Genomic DNA, 16807 nt, shown 5'->3' with positions numbered 1-16807 from the left:
AACAAGAAATGATTGTTGGCTGGAATAATTATGTGGGAACTAGAGGTGGGCATGACTACCCATTTCCCAAATAAATTTACTTCTTCTAGGTCCTTTGTAGTACAATGCTAATTGTTTATGTGAGGAATCAGCAGTTCCAATTCTATGCCCTTGATGATTGAAATGGTAGACAGCAGTTACTTTCACGGTACAGTTTCACTTTCTCTTAACATTTTATTGACTAGTTAAGTTCAATGTTTTTGCAATCCAGCTTTTGAAAGCAACTGAAAGCAATAGGGGGAAAAGCACACAATGCTAACAAAATCAATTCATACACTTATGTGTTTTATAATAGAAATATCTCATACAGTACTTACCTTTTCTTTATCTTTTTGGAGCTGCTTCTCAAGTTTCTTGGCTTTGTTTTTTGCATGTTTCATTTTTTCCCTAACTTGAACATCCTCCAAATCCAGCTGCGTAAATTTCTCTTTGTTTTCCTCAATAAATTTTGTAACTTTATTGAGTTTCCTAACAAAGAAAGTAAGCCATGTCAAGTACTATTAGGGGTATTAAATACAAAAAGTATCCCAAGCACAGTACTCCACTGTTATCTTCCAATTACAAAAGTTAACTCAACTTACACACATTTTTTCCCAAACAGTCCTTCAAACCCATTTTCCCCAGAATATGTAGGAGAAAATTCATGGACTCCCTATTTTCTGTAATCTACATGGGTTCAAAAGAATAGCTATCCCCTCTATAGGGGTATTTCCCCAGTAGGAATGCCAAAGCTCATTTCTAGTCTGCTGTTATTTTTTACTCAATAGAAAAAGCTTTCTCTCTCTTCCACCAGAGAACATAGAGCACTTCCGTGACATGGGGTGACTCATGAGGATGTTTGATTCTGATTTCCTAACCTAGATGGAGTGTATGGAGCTCATTCAATGTTGTGAATGAGCCATTTAGCCACAGCTTTAACATGAATTTAATGCTAAACCAAATGCTTCTTAGAAGGAAAGGAAAATTACTTTTCTATATCTTTTAAAGCTTTAGTCTTGGCTTTCATTTCATCTGCCAGTTTATTGCTCTTCTTGTTAATATCTTTTGTATCTTCATGAATTTTTTCCTTTTGAGTTTCCATTTCTCCAATTCGTTTCTGTAAATCATAACTAATAAAAGAAAGAAAGAAAGATGTTTGGGGGAGGTCACAAAATGTCTTCACCAAATCGAATACAAATATATATACCTTAAAATAGTAGAAAAGATATCCCTCCCAAACTTTTAAAATTATCTAGTCACTCTTCCTCAGTTCTGCTCCTTTCTCCACAAACAGTACGTTTGCATGAATGCAATTCAATTAGACAAACATTTATCTAAGTGCTACAGTTTGCTGTCTTGGATAACTTCTGATGAGGAAATTCTTTTAACTCCTACAATTTAAAATGCTAAGTGTGACCCAGTTTGCTCAAGGCCTTTACTTTCTAAATGCATAAAAATAAAAATACTAACTTTTGAATATTGCCTCTAATCCAAAACAACTGGTTTTAGAAAACTATTATATCTTAAGGAATTTCACACACATTATTCTATTTGATCTCCTAAAGAAGTTAAACTTGGAGGAGGAAACTGAGATTCACTGAATTGCTTAAGGCTGCACAACTACCAAGAATCAGAGGGGGTTTAACCTCCATTTCCTGTGACTCCAAACCCACTCCTCTTTCTGCCAATCACAGTGTGTGTGGTATGCTTGTTTCTCATATGGTCTTTAGAGAAGAAAGAGCTGTTACACTAAACCATTAACTGGACCAGACATTCTTGTTAAAAATCAATAGCAAACCTTCTTACATGTAGTACTGACAAACATGATTCTTTTTCTTGAACACTTCATTTTCCAGGGTAAGGAATTCAATGGCTATATTTTTCTCTCCTTCTAAGGCGTCCTTTTCTTTCTCTACCATTTTAACTCTGTTTAACTATAAGGAACAAAAATTGGAGATCAAGTTTGAACTAGATGAATCATGAATCAAAATTTCCCCACTCTTAAAAAAATTAGATGAAAATATAATGCAACATAAGTTACAATTAATCAAAACAATCATATCACATTAAAAAATATAACAAGGTATCCATATTTGAAATTTCTAAGCTAGCTACTGTTCTTACTTTTAAGATAAAAATAAGATCACAGAAAATTTACCTTCTCTCCTCTTTGCTCATTTAATATTTCAACTCTTCGACATAAGACTTGAATAGGCTCTTTTAGCCGTCCACATCCTATTATATCTTCTAAATATTCAAGCATACCCTCATCATGTTCAGTCTGGCCTTTTGGTTTCATCATAGCAATCTGTTCAACTTCGCCCTTTTAAAAAAATTCAAATTTCACTAAGATTTAACATGGGAAAAGTAAGAAAAGGGAGTCAAAAACTAAAGAGTAAAAACAAATAAGCATATGTATTAAGTCAACTTAAAAAAAGAAAAAACTTGATGAAAACAGGCACAAAAACGGTTTCTAGGATTACTGTATTTGACTGCAATAGTATTCACCAACAAAAACGAGCAAAACAAACCAAAGACAAGTTCAGTTTTCTTTTAAGTTTTTCCTTAATTTTTGAAAACAATTTTCTACTTTCCTTTTTTAACACTCCCCTCCAATTTGCTTACCAATACAAACCAAGGGTTGAATCTTTGGGTCATTATTTAATACACAAAATTTGAACCATCATGGTATTGCTATTTCAATAATTATGACATATTTGGTTAAGGTCACCATATTGCCATATTTTAAAAACAAGTTTATTCTATGCAATTAAGAAGTCAATGTTCTGGGGGCAGCTGGGTGGCTCAGTGGATTGAGAGCCAGGCCTAGAGATGGGAGGTCCTAGGTTCAAATCTGGCCTCAGACACTTCCTAGCTGGGTGACCCTGGGTAAGTCACTTAACCCCTATTGCCTAGCCCTTACCACTCTTCTGCCTTGGAACCAATACACAGTATTGATTCTAAGGCGGAAGGTTAAGGGTTAAAAAAAAAAAAAAAAAAAAGCCAATGTTTTCATTTTAAAATGTGATATACATATATGTCTTTATTTGTAAAATTCCCAAAACACCTAATTCAAAGCACTTCCATGTTAAACATTTTAGTTTTTAAAGTACATTCTAGCTATATTGAAAATTATTCATCATATCACTGTACAATACTGGTTACAAAGGGTTTTGCTCACATTAGATGGAAGTCAAAACTTAAAAAACAAAATAAAACTGGGGACTTAAATTCCTTTTCAGTTCAAATGTAGTTTATATTGTATTACATTAGTTATAAAGGAGACAAAAACCCAATTAAGTTGATTGACCTTTACAAAAAAATGTCAACTGCATTCATTTTTATAAATTCTTAATGACAAATGCTACATTCATCATTAATTTTGGTTTTAAATTAGCTTTTAAAAATAGTACTTGTGTTTTTCTAAATTTCTAAGCAACTGACAAAAAGAGGAAGCCGCCATGTACACAACACGAGCCACCTCCATCTCCTGGGGCTTTTGCCAGGCAGCCATTTAGTCTGTTTAGGAAGAAAGATAACATTGAAAATGTGCAGGGCTAGTTCTCCTGCAGGGGAAAGGCCTGCTGGAACCGGAGAGTGCCAAATCAAAGTGAGTGCCCCATCTTCAGACAGCTCCCACTATGTAGGAAACCCCCAAGTTTTTAGCAATCATTTAATAATTCAGATCTACATATAGCTATATAACATTGTGTATATGTGTGTACATATTATATAAAAAATGCAATTATGTTTCTCATCCTGGGTACAAGAATGAGTCTCATATCCTGAGTATTTCTAGTAAAATTAAGATGATCTGAAAAGACATTAAAACTATTAAAATCTCTTAAAATAATCTTAGAAGACAGGCCTTCCTTGAAGCAAGAATATATTCCTCATCTACTTATATAAAGCCAGAGCAAATTTTATTCTTAGCATTTCTTTTCTTCTATGTGCTTTAGTTACCAGTGTATAAAAATAGGTAAATAAGAAAGTAGTGTAAATTAGCTCATTTTGCTGGCTCCTTAGAAAACTGTGTAAGGAGGTCACACATTGTGTAAGTTTGGCAGGTAAAATAACAAAAACAAATTCTAAAAATCACTCACTCAAAAGTCTTTATTTCCATCCTAAATTAACAGGTTCTCTGAGAGGATTTTATATACACTCTTTCTTTTCTAAACACTTGCATTTTAAGTAGCCACACAGTTTCTTGGCTTATTGTCCCTCTAACGAATTTGAGAATAGTCGAGGAGTTAGAAACAAGCTCTAGGTCTTGGCCTTGCTTCAGGTATCTAGACAAAACTAAATGTAGTAACCTGAATGACCAGAAATAACACAAACACTAACTTCAGCTGTATTCCAGAATAACAGCTAAATGATTCTAATAGTATGAAAACCCCCTTTTATCACCCCCCCCAAAAACTCCAGGCAAGAAGTGAAATAGCCACTAAAGCCATACAGACATTGAAATCCAGTAGAAACAAATAAGAAGCTGTACCAAGTGGTTTAAGAAAGGGGGGAGTGGCAGGACAGGGCCTAGGCTATTATCAGAGGCTGGGGAACAGCCCCACAACTTAAGCCACAAAAAAACTTTGCTAACTTCTGAGATACCTCAAAGGACTTTTAAACAAAGTGGTTTAGTCTGAATGGGCCAGTGAAATGTGGCAATTTTCTTGCCTATTTTTATAAAATATAAATACATGTGTAAAATCGATGTGTAGGCTGTATAAATGTGTTTACATGAATGCATTCTATGATGTCTGAAAAGTTTAAAAGTACTGGGTACTGACTGTCTTCTTTGGACTTCAGAACATCGAATACACCTAAGTATAGCTTACATAACATTTCAGATATTGACCCTAATCTGAGTATCTGGAGTTAAGAGGGAAGTGGGCTAATCAGAAATTATACAAATACTATAAAACTATACTTGGGAAACTGACAAAAACAGGACTGAAAATAGGAGATCATCCCTATACCTCTGCCACCACAGGCCTCATAATTCCAATTTAAAACTCAAAACCATGTTTGAGACAATGAATATATTCCAATAATTTTAGACAATTTGATAGAAATAACTTTGCCAGTGATGGTAATATATTATCACATCATCAGTAAAATAAAATGCACAAGAATTGTGAATGGTCTGTGTAATATAACTTTCTAAACAATTAGTGATAAAATCCTTTTATTCAAAATGATGATTTGGTATCAGATGACACCTAGTGGCCTCTGTTTCTCTCAAAGCAAATACAAATACGATAAACTCCTTAGTTATCTGGCTCCAAGGACAAGGATGAAGATTGCGGGATGAGTGAATTTTATAGATGAAGGAAATTTAAAGTGATAAACCTTATGCTGAACTAGTTTCCTTATTGCAGTTTCTTAAAAAGACCCCAACATCAGTTTGCCTATTTCTCACCGAGGAAAACCATGAAGCCACTTGGTTGGACTCGATGGTAATAAAATGTATGTGACTTGAATGAAGTATTTATGAAGCACTTCGAATGTGTAAAGCCCTGGGGACACAAATAAAAAGCAGTTTCTCCTTTCCTGAGACTCACATTTGAGTGGGCAGACAGCACACAGGGAAAGTTTGAGCTAGTCAAGTAAGCAAAGATGGAAAGATCCCACAGCAAAGCAGGTAGACAATGTGCCTCATTGGGTATCCTTCCCACCAATGAAATCAGCTCAGTTTCTGATGCTGAACCACCTGACAGAGCCAGAGATACCAGTGACAAAAACGTTCTTTTCTTGATCTTTAGTAGATGGATGCTAGTTGTTGAGAATCTCCAACCTGTCCTCCATGGGAGTTGATGATTGAATGCTTGTCTGGAAGCAAGCCTGGGTGGGTGGAGGAAACTTTGGGCAAAGTCAAGTACTATGTGTGAATCAAAGAAGTTTCTGCTTTTATCTTCTAGAAAAATAATTATCATTACTCTTCTTACCTGTATTCTCTGACCTGTCAGTAGCATTGTTTTTATATCTTTAACATCTCCTTTGAGACACGATTATTTAGTATTACCTTTTAAATAAGTGAGCTGCATAATAAATTTTTTTTCTTTTATAATTTGAACGTGACTGCAGTCTATGAGTTGAATCAATGAAACTGGCAGGTGAGCAAATGGTAAAAATCCCGAGACTTTAATCAGTTTTGCTATAAGAATATGTTATCTGTCCAAGAACAGAAAAATCTATTGGCCTTAAGGTTAAAGTTCTGAAAAGCTCAAGTACAAAAATATTGGGAACAAAAAAAAAATCCTTATTTATTCACATGCAGGTTTACAAGCAAAAGATACAACTTTAAGAGCTCCTTTCACTACAGCTTCCTTTTTATGCACCTCTATTCACCATTAGTGCAGTCAAGAAGACTATCAACCTATTCTTAATTTTGTCTCAAGCTGGTTGGAACATGGATGAACAGGACTAGCAAAAAAGGACAGAGGATGTTTCATCAAGAATTAGAAGTCATTCAGGGGATGTTTTGTTCAAGTGAGTTGACAAGTCAAAATTATTGCCTAACTTTGGTCTTAGTGTTATTCCAAACAAGAAGTTGTCTGAAAGTCAAAATAATTTCATAGAACTAAAACCAGCTTTTTGGGGTAGATGGGTGGGGGAAACATTTTAAATTTGAATTGGTTCCCAAAAAAGGGCACTGTCATCATTTGACAGAAGATTACTCTAAGCCTAGTCACTGTAATCCCTCCTCAGAATCAATACCCTCTACCACGAGTGCCTTTTACATGAAGCCTGTCCTGATCCAAAATGCTAGTATCCTCTCATAAACTATCCTATAAAATAACCTGATAGTTATTTATGGACTTCTCTCCCAATAAGATGTAAAGTCCCTTCAAAAGTAGAGACTGCTGGAGCAGCTAGGTGGCTCAGTGAATAAAGACAGGCCTACAAACAGGAGGTCTTGGGTTCAAATCTGGATGTAGACATTTCCTAATTGGGTGGCTCTGGACAAGTCACTTAATTCCCATTGCCTACCTCTTACTACTCTTCTGCCTTGAAATGGATAATTAGTATTGATTTCTTAGACAGAAGGTAAGGATTACGGGGGGAAAAAAGGAGTGACTGCCTCATCTTACTAACCAGCAGTATTTGGTACCTAAAAGATACTTGACAATTGATTTGCTAAATAAAGGTGTAGTACACAGCATGTTAAATTTGCAAAAATAAGGAAATCATGATGTCATATGAGATGAAGGGATAAAATTTTTCTTTTCGCTTTTAAAACCATGCATAAAATAAAAATATTTCTATATAAGAACTTCAAGCCCCAGCTAGGAATATCCTGACAACTAGTTATGATAATTAAAATGTTAGTCCAGTTATTTATGTATTTAAAATAAGATTGTAGCAAGCAAGAACATAATTTGGAGAGAGCCCCCCTGGAAATTCACTATCACTCCACCTCGAAAATTCCATGACTCAGTAAAACTAGAAGAACTTGGGAAAATGTCAAAACTTCAAAGTTCAAAGGAACTGAAAATATAAGGAATAGGGCAGACAGGCTTTTGGATAAATGGCAACATTTTTTTTTCAATTCCTCATTCTCCCCAAACAAAACTGTATATGCATATGTGTATCTGGTCCATTACTCCAAAGTGAAAAAGGAAAAGGTTAGAATGAATATAGGTGGAAGACATAGTTAGACTAAACAAGAAGGAACACTTGGACTTATTTAACCCTATCTGTCTGCTCCTTTAAAATTTATTCACATAGGCATGACCATCATAAGGCATTTCACATCAAATTATTTTAGCCAAGTAAAACTTTGAATAGCACCTAGGCCCAAATTGCTGCTTCTAATAAGAAATCCTTGTTAAACTGGAGGTGGATGAAGAGATAATCAAGCTTTTTGGAATTGTACCTAACAGGCTTGGAGCGATGAGGCTCATGTAAGAGCTTTATCAGTATGATCTTGTGACATGTATTTGGGTAGCTAGCAGAAACCTTAAATTTCCTTTTTTTGTTTTCAATTCAATTGTCAGAAAAATCAAGTTGTTCTATATTAAAAGGCTAGGCCTTACCTTTTGTGTCCTAGTACAGATTTGTGTTTCTGCAGACAAAAAATGGATATTGTTTTCCTTGAGCTGATAAGATTTTCCTTAATGACATTTTTTAGTTTTCTAAAATCCATGACAGGAATGAAGGACTACAGAAGTCAAAGAAACCATTAAAGGGAATATATGTGTTATCAGGGTTCTTTAAGCACTAATGTTAGGGGCCAAACTGGATATGACATTCACATACACCACCAGGAAGTTTACAACCCTAATTAAAGAGTTAACCAGGCATGACTCTAAAAGGATAAGAATGCTCCAAGTAATCCAAATAACAATCATCAAAGCTGTGATCTCCAAATGCTTATCCAAGAATCGGTTCTACTGCCTAAATGGTCTCTTTGCCTATTCCCCAACAAAATGACCACCTCTGCCATTCTTCTTCATTATCTCCCTATTCACAAACTCTTGCATTAACTTGTTCAGTGTTTCCTAAAATGTGTAGTTATTAAATAAAATCATGATTTCTTGGGTCCCTCTGAACATCAAGAGAAGGTAACTTTGGTTCCAAAGTTAAATGTTAAAATCACGAGACCAGTCCTTTCCTTTTGAATACAATGAGGTGAAAAAGTCCACTGCAAAGTTCAAGCTGTTCAGACTTTGGTTCAAGACTTGGCTACATGATTACACAGCTATGACTTTGGAGAGGAGTTTCTACATCTATAAAATAAAATCAGCCCTAAGAATCAAATTGTGGGAAAAATTATAGGTCTATGAAATCATAGAAATTTGAGCTAACAACTGTTTAGCAATTTAATCATTAATTAAACATGATCAACCGAGATCTCTCTACAGAGTTTATTTTAAAATATTTAAGATGCTTATTCCCTTCCTCTTAAAAATAGTTGATGGCTCCATAATCACTAAAATTATCTGTATCAAAGCTTTTTTAGGTAGTAAAGAACTAAAAAAATGCCACTTTGACTAGGGAATGCCTAAATAAGTTGTAGATTATGAATACAGAGAAGCATAAGAAGACTCTTTTGACCTGATGCTAAGTAAACAAAACTAGGAAGATACCCATAATGACCACAATAGAAAAGGAGAACAAAACAACTGAAACCAAAGCTTTGAAAAGATAACAATCAAGTTCAGCCCCAAAGAGTTTGACAAGGTATTTTTTCCTCCCTTCTTGGCAGAAGTGGGGATCCACTGGGTGTAGCCTTTACTTCAGATTCCACCTCCAACCCATGTTGTTTAGTTTTTATTCAACTGGCTTAAAAAAATTCTTTGTTAAAGAATGCCAAGAAAAAAGGACCACAAACATAAGGAGAAAATTATTCTTGACCTCGCCCCCTTGCCATGTCAGAAGAGAGTTGGAAGGTGCATTTTTTTTTTTTTAAACCCTCACCCTCCATCTTGGAGTCAATACTGTATATTGGCTCCAAGGCAGAAGAGTGGTAAGGGCTAGGCAATGGGGGTCAAGTGACTTGCCCAGGGTCACACAGCTGGGAAGTGTGTGAGGCTGGATTTGAACCTAGGACCTCCCAAGTCTAGGCCTGACTCTCAATACACTGAGCTACCCAGCTGCCCTGGTGCCTGTGGGTTTGAGGGGACCATGAAATCACATTGAAAGGTGGAAGAGAACTCTTCTGAATGGAGGCTTAGAAAATGTAAAATGATCGACCAGGTCGTGAAGTCCTCACTGTAGCATGCTTCCTCAGCCAGCAGAGGGGCTGATATTAAGGTACTTTTAATCACTCCACACAAAGGTTTTGTTTTTAAAACTTGATCTTTCAGTAAATTGCCTTGGGACTACCTTGACTATGTAAGCAATTTGATTTAAAAGCTTATCAATTATTTCTTCATTTGTAAACTTGTGAGCACATTGGGCCACCTCACAAGGTTAGGACTATCACAAAGAGAATTTGAACTTCATTTTTAATTCTCTCAGACTTGGGAATTAAGATTTAATATGTAAATCTGCCAATGATGTTCATGTAGAGGAAAGAAATAATTTGCTATTTGAAAACCATTTTTCATAAGATGCCTGGATAAAACTTTTCAACAATAAACCCTCCTATGAATAGCATGCCTTTATATTTAAACTCAGTTAAATTAAGCACTGATTTTTATTGAATTTATTTTAAATTACCATTAAGCTCAAAACCACATTAAGACTTTTGGGACACTGAACAGGGACTTTGTTTAACATTAGGCACAGAAAAAAAAATCCTTGTTTTCAAAGAATTCACATTACCCTTAAAGTTATTTATATAAACTTGAAACAAAAAATGATTATAAAAATATGAATTATTATTCTACTAGTAATGTAACCAAGATTCTAAAATTTTAATCTAAAATTTTAAACAACATCCAAATTCCTCAACACCTTCCATGAACAAAAAAGTCAATTCTTTAGAACAAAATGTGTTTGCTGAAGACTTACTAATGTGTCACACTATTTTATTTAATAATTTAAACATTTGGGAATAAATCCAGTTTTAAAAAATTCTCTAAAAATTAAACAGTATAAAATTAACTATCTTAACATTGCTTTGCATATTGTCAGGAAAAAAAAGCAGGAATTTCTCATCACTTTTTGAAAGCATGTTTCAATTTTCCAGTAAATTTAGGAATCCTAATTTTGTAAAGCTTATGTAGTTAGCTACTCAATATGGTAGTAGCACCAGCATAGATTTTAAAAAAGAAAGAAAAAAAAGCAGCTAACCTAATCTTATAAATGCAGATTCTATAACAAAAGCGATTTTGGTTGTTTCAGAGCCCAGATTTAAAAGTTTTAAACAAAAAATTCACTGTCAAGCAACTTACGGAAATTTATGCAAACTTTATTATCTTCATTAAGTTGAACAATATCTTATACTAAATTGAGATTCTAAGAAACCTGCCAGATAACTCAAACCCTTCCAGGATTAACCAACTTAAATACTGACGACAACACAAAAAATGCAACCAAATAAGTTTGGTTATTACATACTGAATAGTAAATTAAGATTTAACCTTACAGTCATACTTTAATAATCTTACACAACAATGTCTCAAGGCAATCATATTTGCTTAAAGCTACCATACGTGCCACAGATATCAATATGAATAAAAGCCAGCAAACAGCACTTTCTCAACTATAGAACATTCAAGTCACAATTTCTTTAAAAAAAAAAAAGGGGGGGGGGAGTGGATATGGCACATTTTATAATGCTATTCAGTAGACTTTTAAGATCTGACTATATAAATGTTTAGCAAATTAAACCCTACCAAATGAAAAGCAGAGATTCACCTTTATGTATTTTATAGTTGACAGTAAATCTTATTTTCCTGAAATTACTAAATGATATTTATTATCTTAGCTTTATCACCAAGTATGAGATATTTGGTATAATTTATTCATCAGTCAAAGTAATAGCCAATTCTAAATAAGCTTTCAACCTTAGGGGTCCACGAGTTTGAAAAACCAAGTGTTCTGACCCCTTCTCCCCTTACATTTTGGAAATGATGCCTCATCAAATATTCCACACCTCCATTTACTACTGGAGACAGTTTAGGAAATGTTCCCAATTCATTCACCTTCACATGCTTTATGTCCCAAAATGGAAACTTTCTCCAACAGTAATTAATAATTGATGAATTTCCCCTTACAACTACCCTCCCTCCCAAATATTTAACCTCACCTGCAGGTCATCATTATTTCTCTTTAGTTTAGGTCCCTATTTCTAAAAAATACACAATTATAAAGAATCGCTGAATTCATAATAGCTTTGTTCGTTTTCAAGACTACTATCTAATATACAACACGCTCAAATGTGTAGTGCCTTCAAAAATGATGCTTATAAAGTAATCTTTTATTACCAAAGGAAAATAAATGTACAAAAAAACATTTTCTGCATTCTATGTTGAAAACAAAGACCACAGAATTAAACACAGTTCATCAATTATTATTTAGAGCCACCAGGTAGAGAAAATGACCTGTCATCCAGATATGGCACATGCTATCTATAGAAATTAATAAACAAAGATCTACTGTTTTGGAATTTGTGATTATTTCGAGGATCTGGGATGAAATTTACTGTAGCACTATAATTTCAATAGAAAAGAGTTTACTAAACATAAAATTATCATTATGAAGAGCATTTACAAGGACGTGTATACTATTTGGGAACAAATTTGTTAAGTACCTTCAAGTATTATAGAATCTTAATACTTTTTGGATTGAATTAAAACATTTGTTCACTCAATTTTAAAGTCAACAAACGACCATATCTGTATTTATCTGAAGACTTTAAAAACAAAAGATTTTTAAAGAAATTGTGTAATTCAGTACAAATCTTTGTAGTGAAATTTTACCTTTTTGCTTTCTTTAAATATAAATTTTAATTTCTGCCTTATAAATGCACTTCATATATTTACATGAGTAAGAGAAAAGGGGCTGGCATAAGGTTCTAGTCCTGTATACATATTTATCTGACCTCCCATATTTTCCAATTGTCATAGGATTGTATACATCTTAAACAACTGATAAAATAAATTTTCTCCATTTAAGATATGTTAACTTTGGTGTGAAAACCCTGTATTCTTTATATTTAGAGGGGCTGAAACTAAGATCAAAATTTGTTTTGTTCTTCAACTCTCACGCATGTAAAAATTAATTGCTCACCCTGAAGGAGTCAAGTAGCAAACAATGTAAAAATCAGCAGTCTAAACACATTTTTAAAAAAGGTGGATAAGAATAATTTTTTATAAAAAGTTAATGTAAAAATTGAAATTTGTATGTTGTGGTAGATGTAAGGTAAATTTGAAAATTCTTAAAAAAAAATTAAAAGCTTTATAAAAAAGCTGGTTATTGATATATCCTCACTTATTTTGAAGTGAAAATGGGAAAGTAACCATTTTAAAGATGCAAATTTAAACAAGGAAACAAAATGTTAGTTGATAAAACCACATTATTCAAGTAAATAAATTTTATAAAACAATCCCCCAATCCCGCCAATTCTAATCTGCTCTCCTTATCTTTAGGTCACAGTATTTAGTGGCAGGAATCAAACACACTGCCAAAAGAAGTTTTACAGATTTCCTCCTGGGGGCCCTCTGTCATTAAGAAAAAGAAACCCCACTTCCAAATATAATGACAATGGAGCCACACTACCTCCCTCCTCAAGCCTCCTTGACTTAATTCAGCCCCACCAAAATTCAAGAGCACTAACAGTTACTCTACCATAAACTCAGGTTTGGGGGTAAAAATTATGCTCTTGGCGATCTTATTAGAAATGAATTTACAATCAAGGCAGTCTCAAAATTAAATCCGTGTGAACAAAGTCTGGGATAAATGCTGATTCCTTGGCAAAGCTACCCAAACATAGGAAAATGGCATTCTAAGTCAAGCAATGCTAGGAAAGGAATTTCGTATTACAAAGGAAAGAATGAAGATTTAAAAAATAAACCAAAATTGGATTAAATATTATCGTATATCATTTGTTGTCAAAATAGTGTTATCCCTCACAATTTTCACAATGTTTTAAGTCATGACCTACCAAAGTAATTGTCCTAAGTTTTGTAGGATCTTAAATTTTAGAACCAAACCGGGACCCTGAGGAAGTTAGTCAAGTTGCTCTGTAATCTTCACACAAAAATATGTTCTGAAAGTCTCGTAGAAGAGAAATAAGTTATAAGTCAGTTTCAGATGTGACTGCTTTAAATGTTAGGAAATTAAAATTTCTGTCTGGCTAATTTTTTTAAAGTGGGCTTAGTTTACAAGCATAACCTAGCACTTGTGATTATCTGTTTAGCAAGACTGAAGAGATTTTGTTTTTATTTTTATAGTTACTTTCAGGAAAAGGAAAGCAAAAATGAAAGGAAAAAAAAAAGAACATTCCACTTTAAAAGTTCCCTCTCAATGTCCCACGTAAAAGTGAGCCTAGAAACGTCCTGACTTACTAGACAAGCCAACCCTTGCTGGAGTGGGCCTGCCACACTAAAGCAGCACAGTAATATTGGGGTTTCAGACTGATTTCACTACGCCAATATTTACGTGCTGCTAGAGTGGAACAAGCAAGGCTCAGAGGTGTCCAGCGAGCCCGGCGGAGCTTCCGAAGCCCCCCCCCAGCCCCTCTGGAATGACTTTCCCTTAAATTTCTAAAGCAGCAAATAATGATTCGCAGCGTGCTACCAGCATGTAAACCATGATGTGCTGCTATAGCACTTTAAGGGCTTCTTCCCCCGCACGGCACGGCGGCCTGAGACTTCGGGGCGCGGCCGGGACTCACCTGCAGGATCAGGAAGCGGTTGTGGTCCAGGTCGATCCCGTGGCTGCGCAGCAGGTTGCCCACGTCCTTGAACGTTTTCTTCTTGCCGCTGATGTGGTACACGGACGAGTTGTCCCGGTAGGCCGTCCGCGACACGCTGAAAGTACTGTTGGGAATCACTTCGTAGTCGTCGTCCTCCTGGGGGTCAGAACCGGGGTGAGGGTGGCCCCCGGCCCGAAGCAGGAATGGGGGGTGCCCCGATAATGAGAGCCCACCGGCTAGCAGGGGGGCCGGTTCAAGGCGGGCTTTACAAGCCCTCGGGGCATCGGGGGCTTCTACAAACCACCGGACTAAAGGGCTCTAAGCGGTCATTTTCAGGCACCCTTTTGTCAGTTCCTAGAAACGAAAGGAAACACGACAAAAGCAGCAGGAAGGGCACAAGACAGTTTAGAGCCGCTGCTTTCCTTTCTCCACAGTTCTACAATGCTAGACGGGAGGGGCCTCTAGGCCCTTCCCACGCAAATCGATATGTCTACCCCAGCCACCCCGCCCGAAAACAAAAACAACCCCCCCAGGGGTGCCGCCCAGGTGTCCAGTCCGGGTCCCCCCCCACCCTTGGGGACAGCCTACCTTGTCGATGATCTTCTGGAAGTGCACCTCCACCGTGCAGCTCTCCAGGTCCTGGTGCTCGTCCGAGTTGTGGATCAGCACGGATAACTTCTTGGAGCGGATCTTCTGGGCTCGGTAGCCGAACACGAAGAGCATCGAGTCGATGACATTAGACTTGCCGCTGCCGTTCGGGCCGATAATACAGGAGAAGCGCTGCGGGGGGACAGGCGGACGTGAGGAGCTGTCACTTGGGCCCCCATTCCGGCTCACCGCCCTTTTTTCCTCCCCTGCAGCCCGCGCCCTCGCACCTTATGGAAGGGCCCCAGCAGCTTGCGGCCAGCATACGACTTGAAGTTGAGATTCACTATGTGCGTGATCATGAGCCGAGGGGCGCCCGCCTCGTTGGTCATGGCCGGGGGCGGTGGCGGGGGCACAGCACCCAGGATCTCCTCGAGGCTGCGCATGTCCTGGGGCTCCTCAGGCTCTGCGGGGCAACCTATGAAAGTCAGGGCCAGCTGCCGCAGAACTCTTTCGGCCCCGCTCCCGCCCCCGGCTCCTTGCTCACCTGGCTGGGCCGGGCCCGGGGCGCCATCGGGACCCACCTCCGGCTCTGGCTGCGACTGTGGTGGCGGCTGCTCTGGCTCCGGCTCAGCGGGCTCCTCCGGCGCCTTGGCCGTGGACGGCTTGGCTTTCTTGCGGGGCGGCATGACGGCAGCTGGGTGGAGAACCCGAGGAGGTGAGGTACAGGGTCCCCGCGGGGCTCCAGCCCCACCGTACCTCGGTTTCCTCTCCCCTCCCCCGCCCTGCGAGGCTCCTGCGTCCCGCGCCCAGCCCGGGCTCCCTCCCCCTCCCTCGAGCGGGACTCCCCGAGTGACTGACAGGCAGGAGCGTCCGGCCTTGGGGCGCGCGCTGGCCCCTGCGATAGAGAGGACCGCGCGGCTCGGACTCGGTACCTGACTCGCGGGTCAGCTGCGGTCCCGCTCTTCCCAGCCTGCTCCGACGCTGCTCCGGCTCCGGCTCCACCACTCGAAAATGGCGCCTAAAATCCAAACTCGAACGGAAATTCGTTACAAATGCGCGCGGTGCCTCCTGGGAAGCGTCGATTTGAAAAAAGTGCGGCTGCGGTCGCCGCCGCCATCTTCCCCTAGAGCCACCGCGCACGCGCAGGGCCTAGGGGCAGGGGCGGAGAGGGCGGGGCCGGGCGCAGCCTGCAGTCTTGGACCTATGAACGTGGTTCGTCTCGGGCACCGCCCTTGGAGGCGCGAGCTGCAGGATATTTCCCTCCCCCCCCTTTTTTTTTTCAAATGTTTGAAAACGGGAACCAGAAATGCTGAAGGTGGATTGGAAGCTGGTTGCAGAATTGGGCGGGGAAGAACTGTCTAGCCACGCCTCTTCTGGGTCCCACCGAATTTGTCTGGCCGGGGCGGGGGAGGGAGGAAATATCGCGAGAAGAAGGGGGCGAGGTCGTGGAGAGTCGCTATGGTGACAGGTAGCTCGGCTGCAGTAGCTGGAGAGGCGGCTCGGCCCTGGGCTGCCGCTGCCCCGGGGGCCGCAGGTATGGGGGAGGGGACGCTGGGAGCGGCTGGGGAAGGGCTGGTTGGCCTGGGGAGGTGGCTTCGAGGCTCCCGGGCGGGATCGGGTCTGGCTCGGCCAGGATGCCGGCGAGCCTGGCGGATGCTGGCAATGGGGCGCTCCCGCTTCTCCTCCTCCCCATCTCCCTATCTCCTTTCTCTTCTACCTCTCGTCTCTCCTCCTTCTCCTCCCTATCTCCTTTCTCCTCTTTCCTATGTCCCTCCTCCTTCTCTCCCTCCCTCCTCTCTCCCCCTCTGCATCCTCCATCTCCTTCTCCCTGCTCTTCCCCTTCCCATTCCTTCTTCTACTCCTCCTCCTCTTATTCCTCCCTTCTCCTCGTCT

The 16807-nt window shown here is 38.9% G+C and overlaps 2 protein-coding genes across 2 annotated transcripts in view; one reads left to right on the top strand and one right to left on the bottom strand.

Annotated features, from left to right (window-relative positions):
- SMC4 (structural maintenance of chromosomes 4) overlaps positions 1 to 15884 on the bottom strand; it is a 37928-nt gene extending 22044 nt beyond the window's left edge. The window contains exons 1-9 of the mRNA XM_044670926.1: positions 15847 to 15884; positions 15459 to 15608; positions 15202 to 15377; positions 14915 to 15106; positions 14306 to 14482; positions 2177 to 2341; positions 1825 to 1952; positions 1008 to 1148; positions 357 to 507 (exon numbers count right to left, since the gene is read on the bottom strand). Coding sequence (XP_044526861.1) covers positions 357 to 507; positions 1008 to 1148; positions 1825 to 1952; positions 2177 to 2341; positions 14306 to 14482; positions 14915 to 15106; positions 15202 to 15377; positions 15459 to 15600 — 1272 coding nt within the window. The 5' untranslated portion in view covers positions 15601 to 15608; positions 15847 to 15884. The remainder of the gene's footprint in view (positions 1 to 356; positions 508 to 1007; positions 1149 to 1824; positions 1953 to 2176; positions 2342 to 14305; positions 14483 to 14914; positions 15107 to 15201; positions 15378 to 15458; positions 15609 to 15846) is intronic.
- Positions 15885 to 16375: 491 nt separating this feature from the next.
- The window catches only part of IFT80 (intraflagellar transport 80), a 102730-nt gene continuing 102298 nt past the window's right edge, over positions 16376 to 16807 (top strand). Inside the window, exon 1 of the mRNA XM_044667702.1 lies at positions 16376 to 16448. The gene's annotated coding sequence lies outside the window, so the exon portion shown is untranslated. The remainder of the gene's footprint in view (positions 16449 to 16807) is intronic.

This window comes from Gracilinanus agilis, chromosome 3 (assembly GCF_016433145.1).
Source record: "Gracilinanus agilis isolate LMUSP501 chromosome 3, AgileGrace, whole genome shotgun sequence".
Taxonomy (NCBI): Eukaryota; Metazoa; Chordata; class Mammalia; order Didelphimorphia; family Didelphidae; genus Gracilinanus; species Gracilinanus agilis.
The sequence above is the reverse complement of the archived record's forward strand: the minus strand, read 5'-3'. Positions and strand labels throughout refer to the sequence as shown.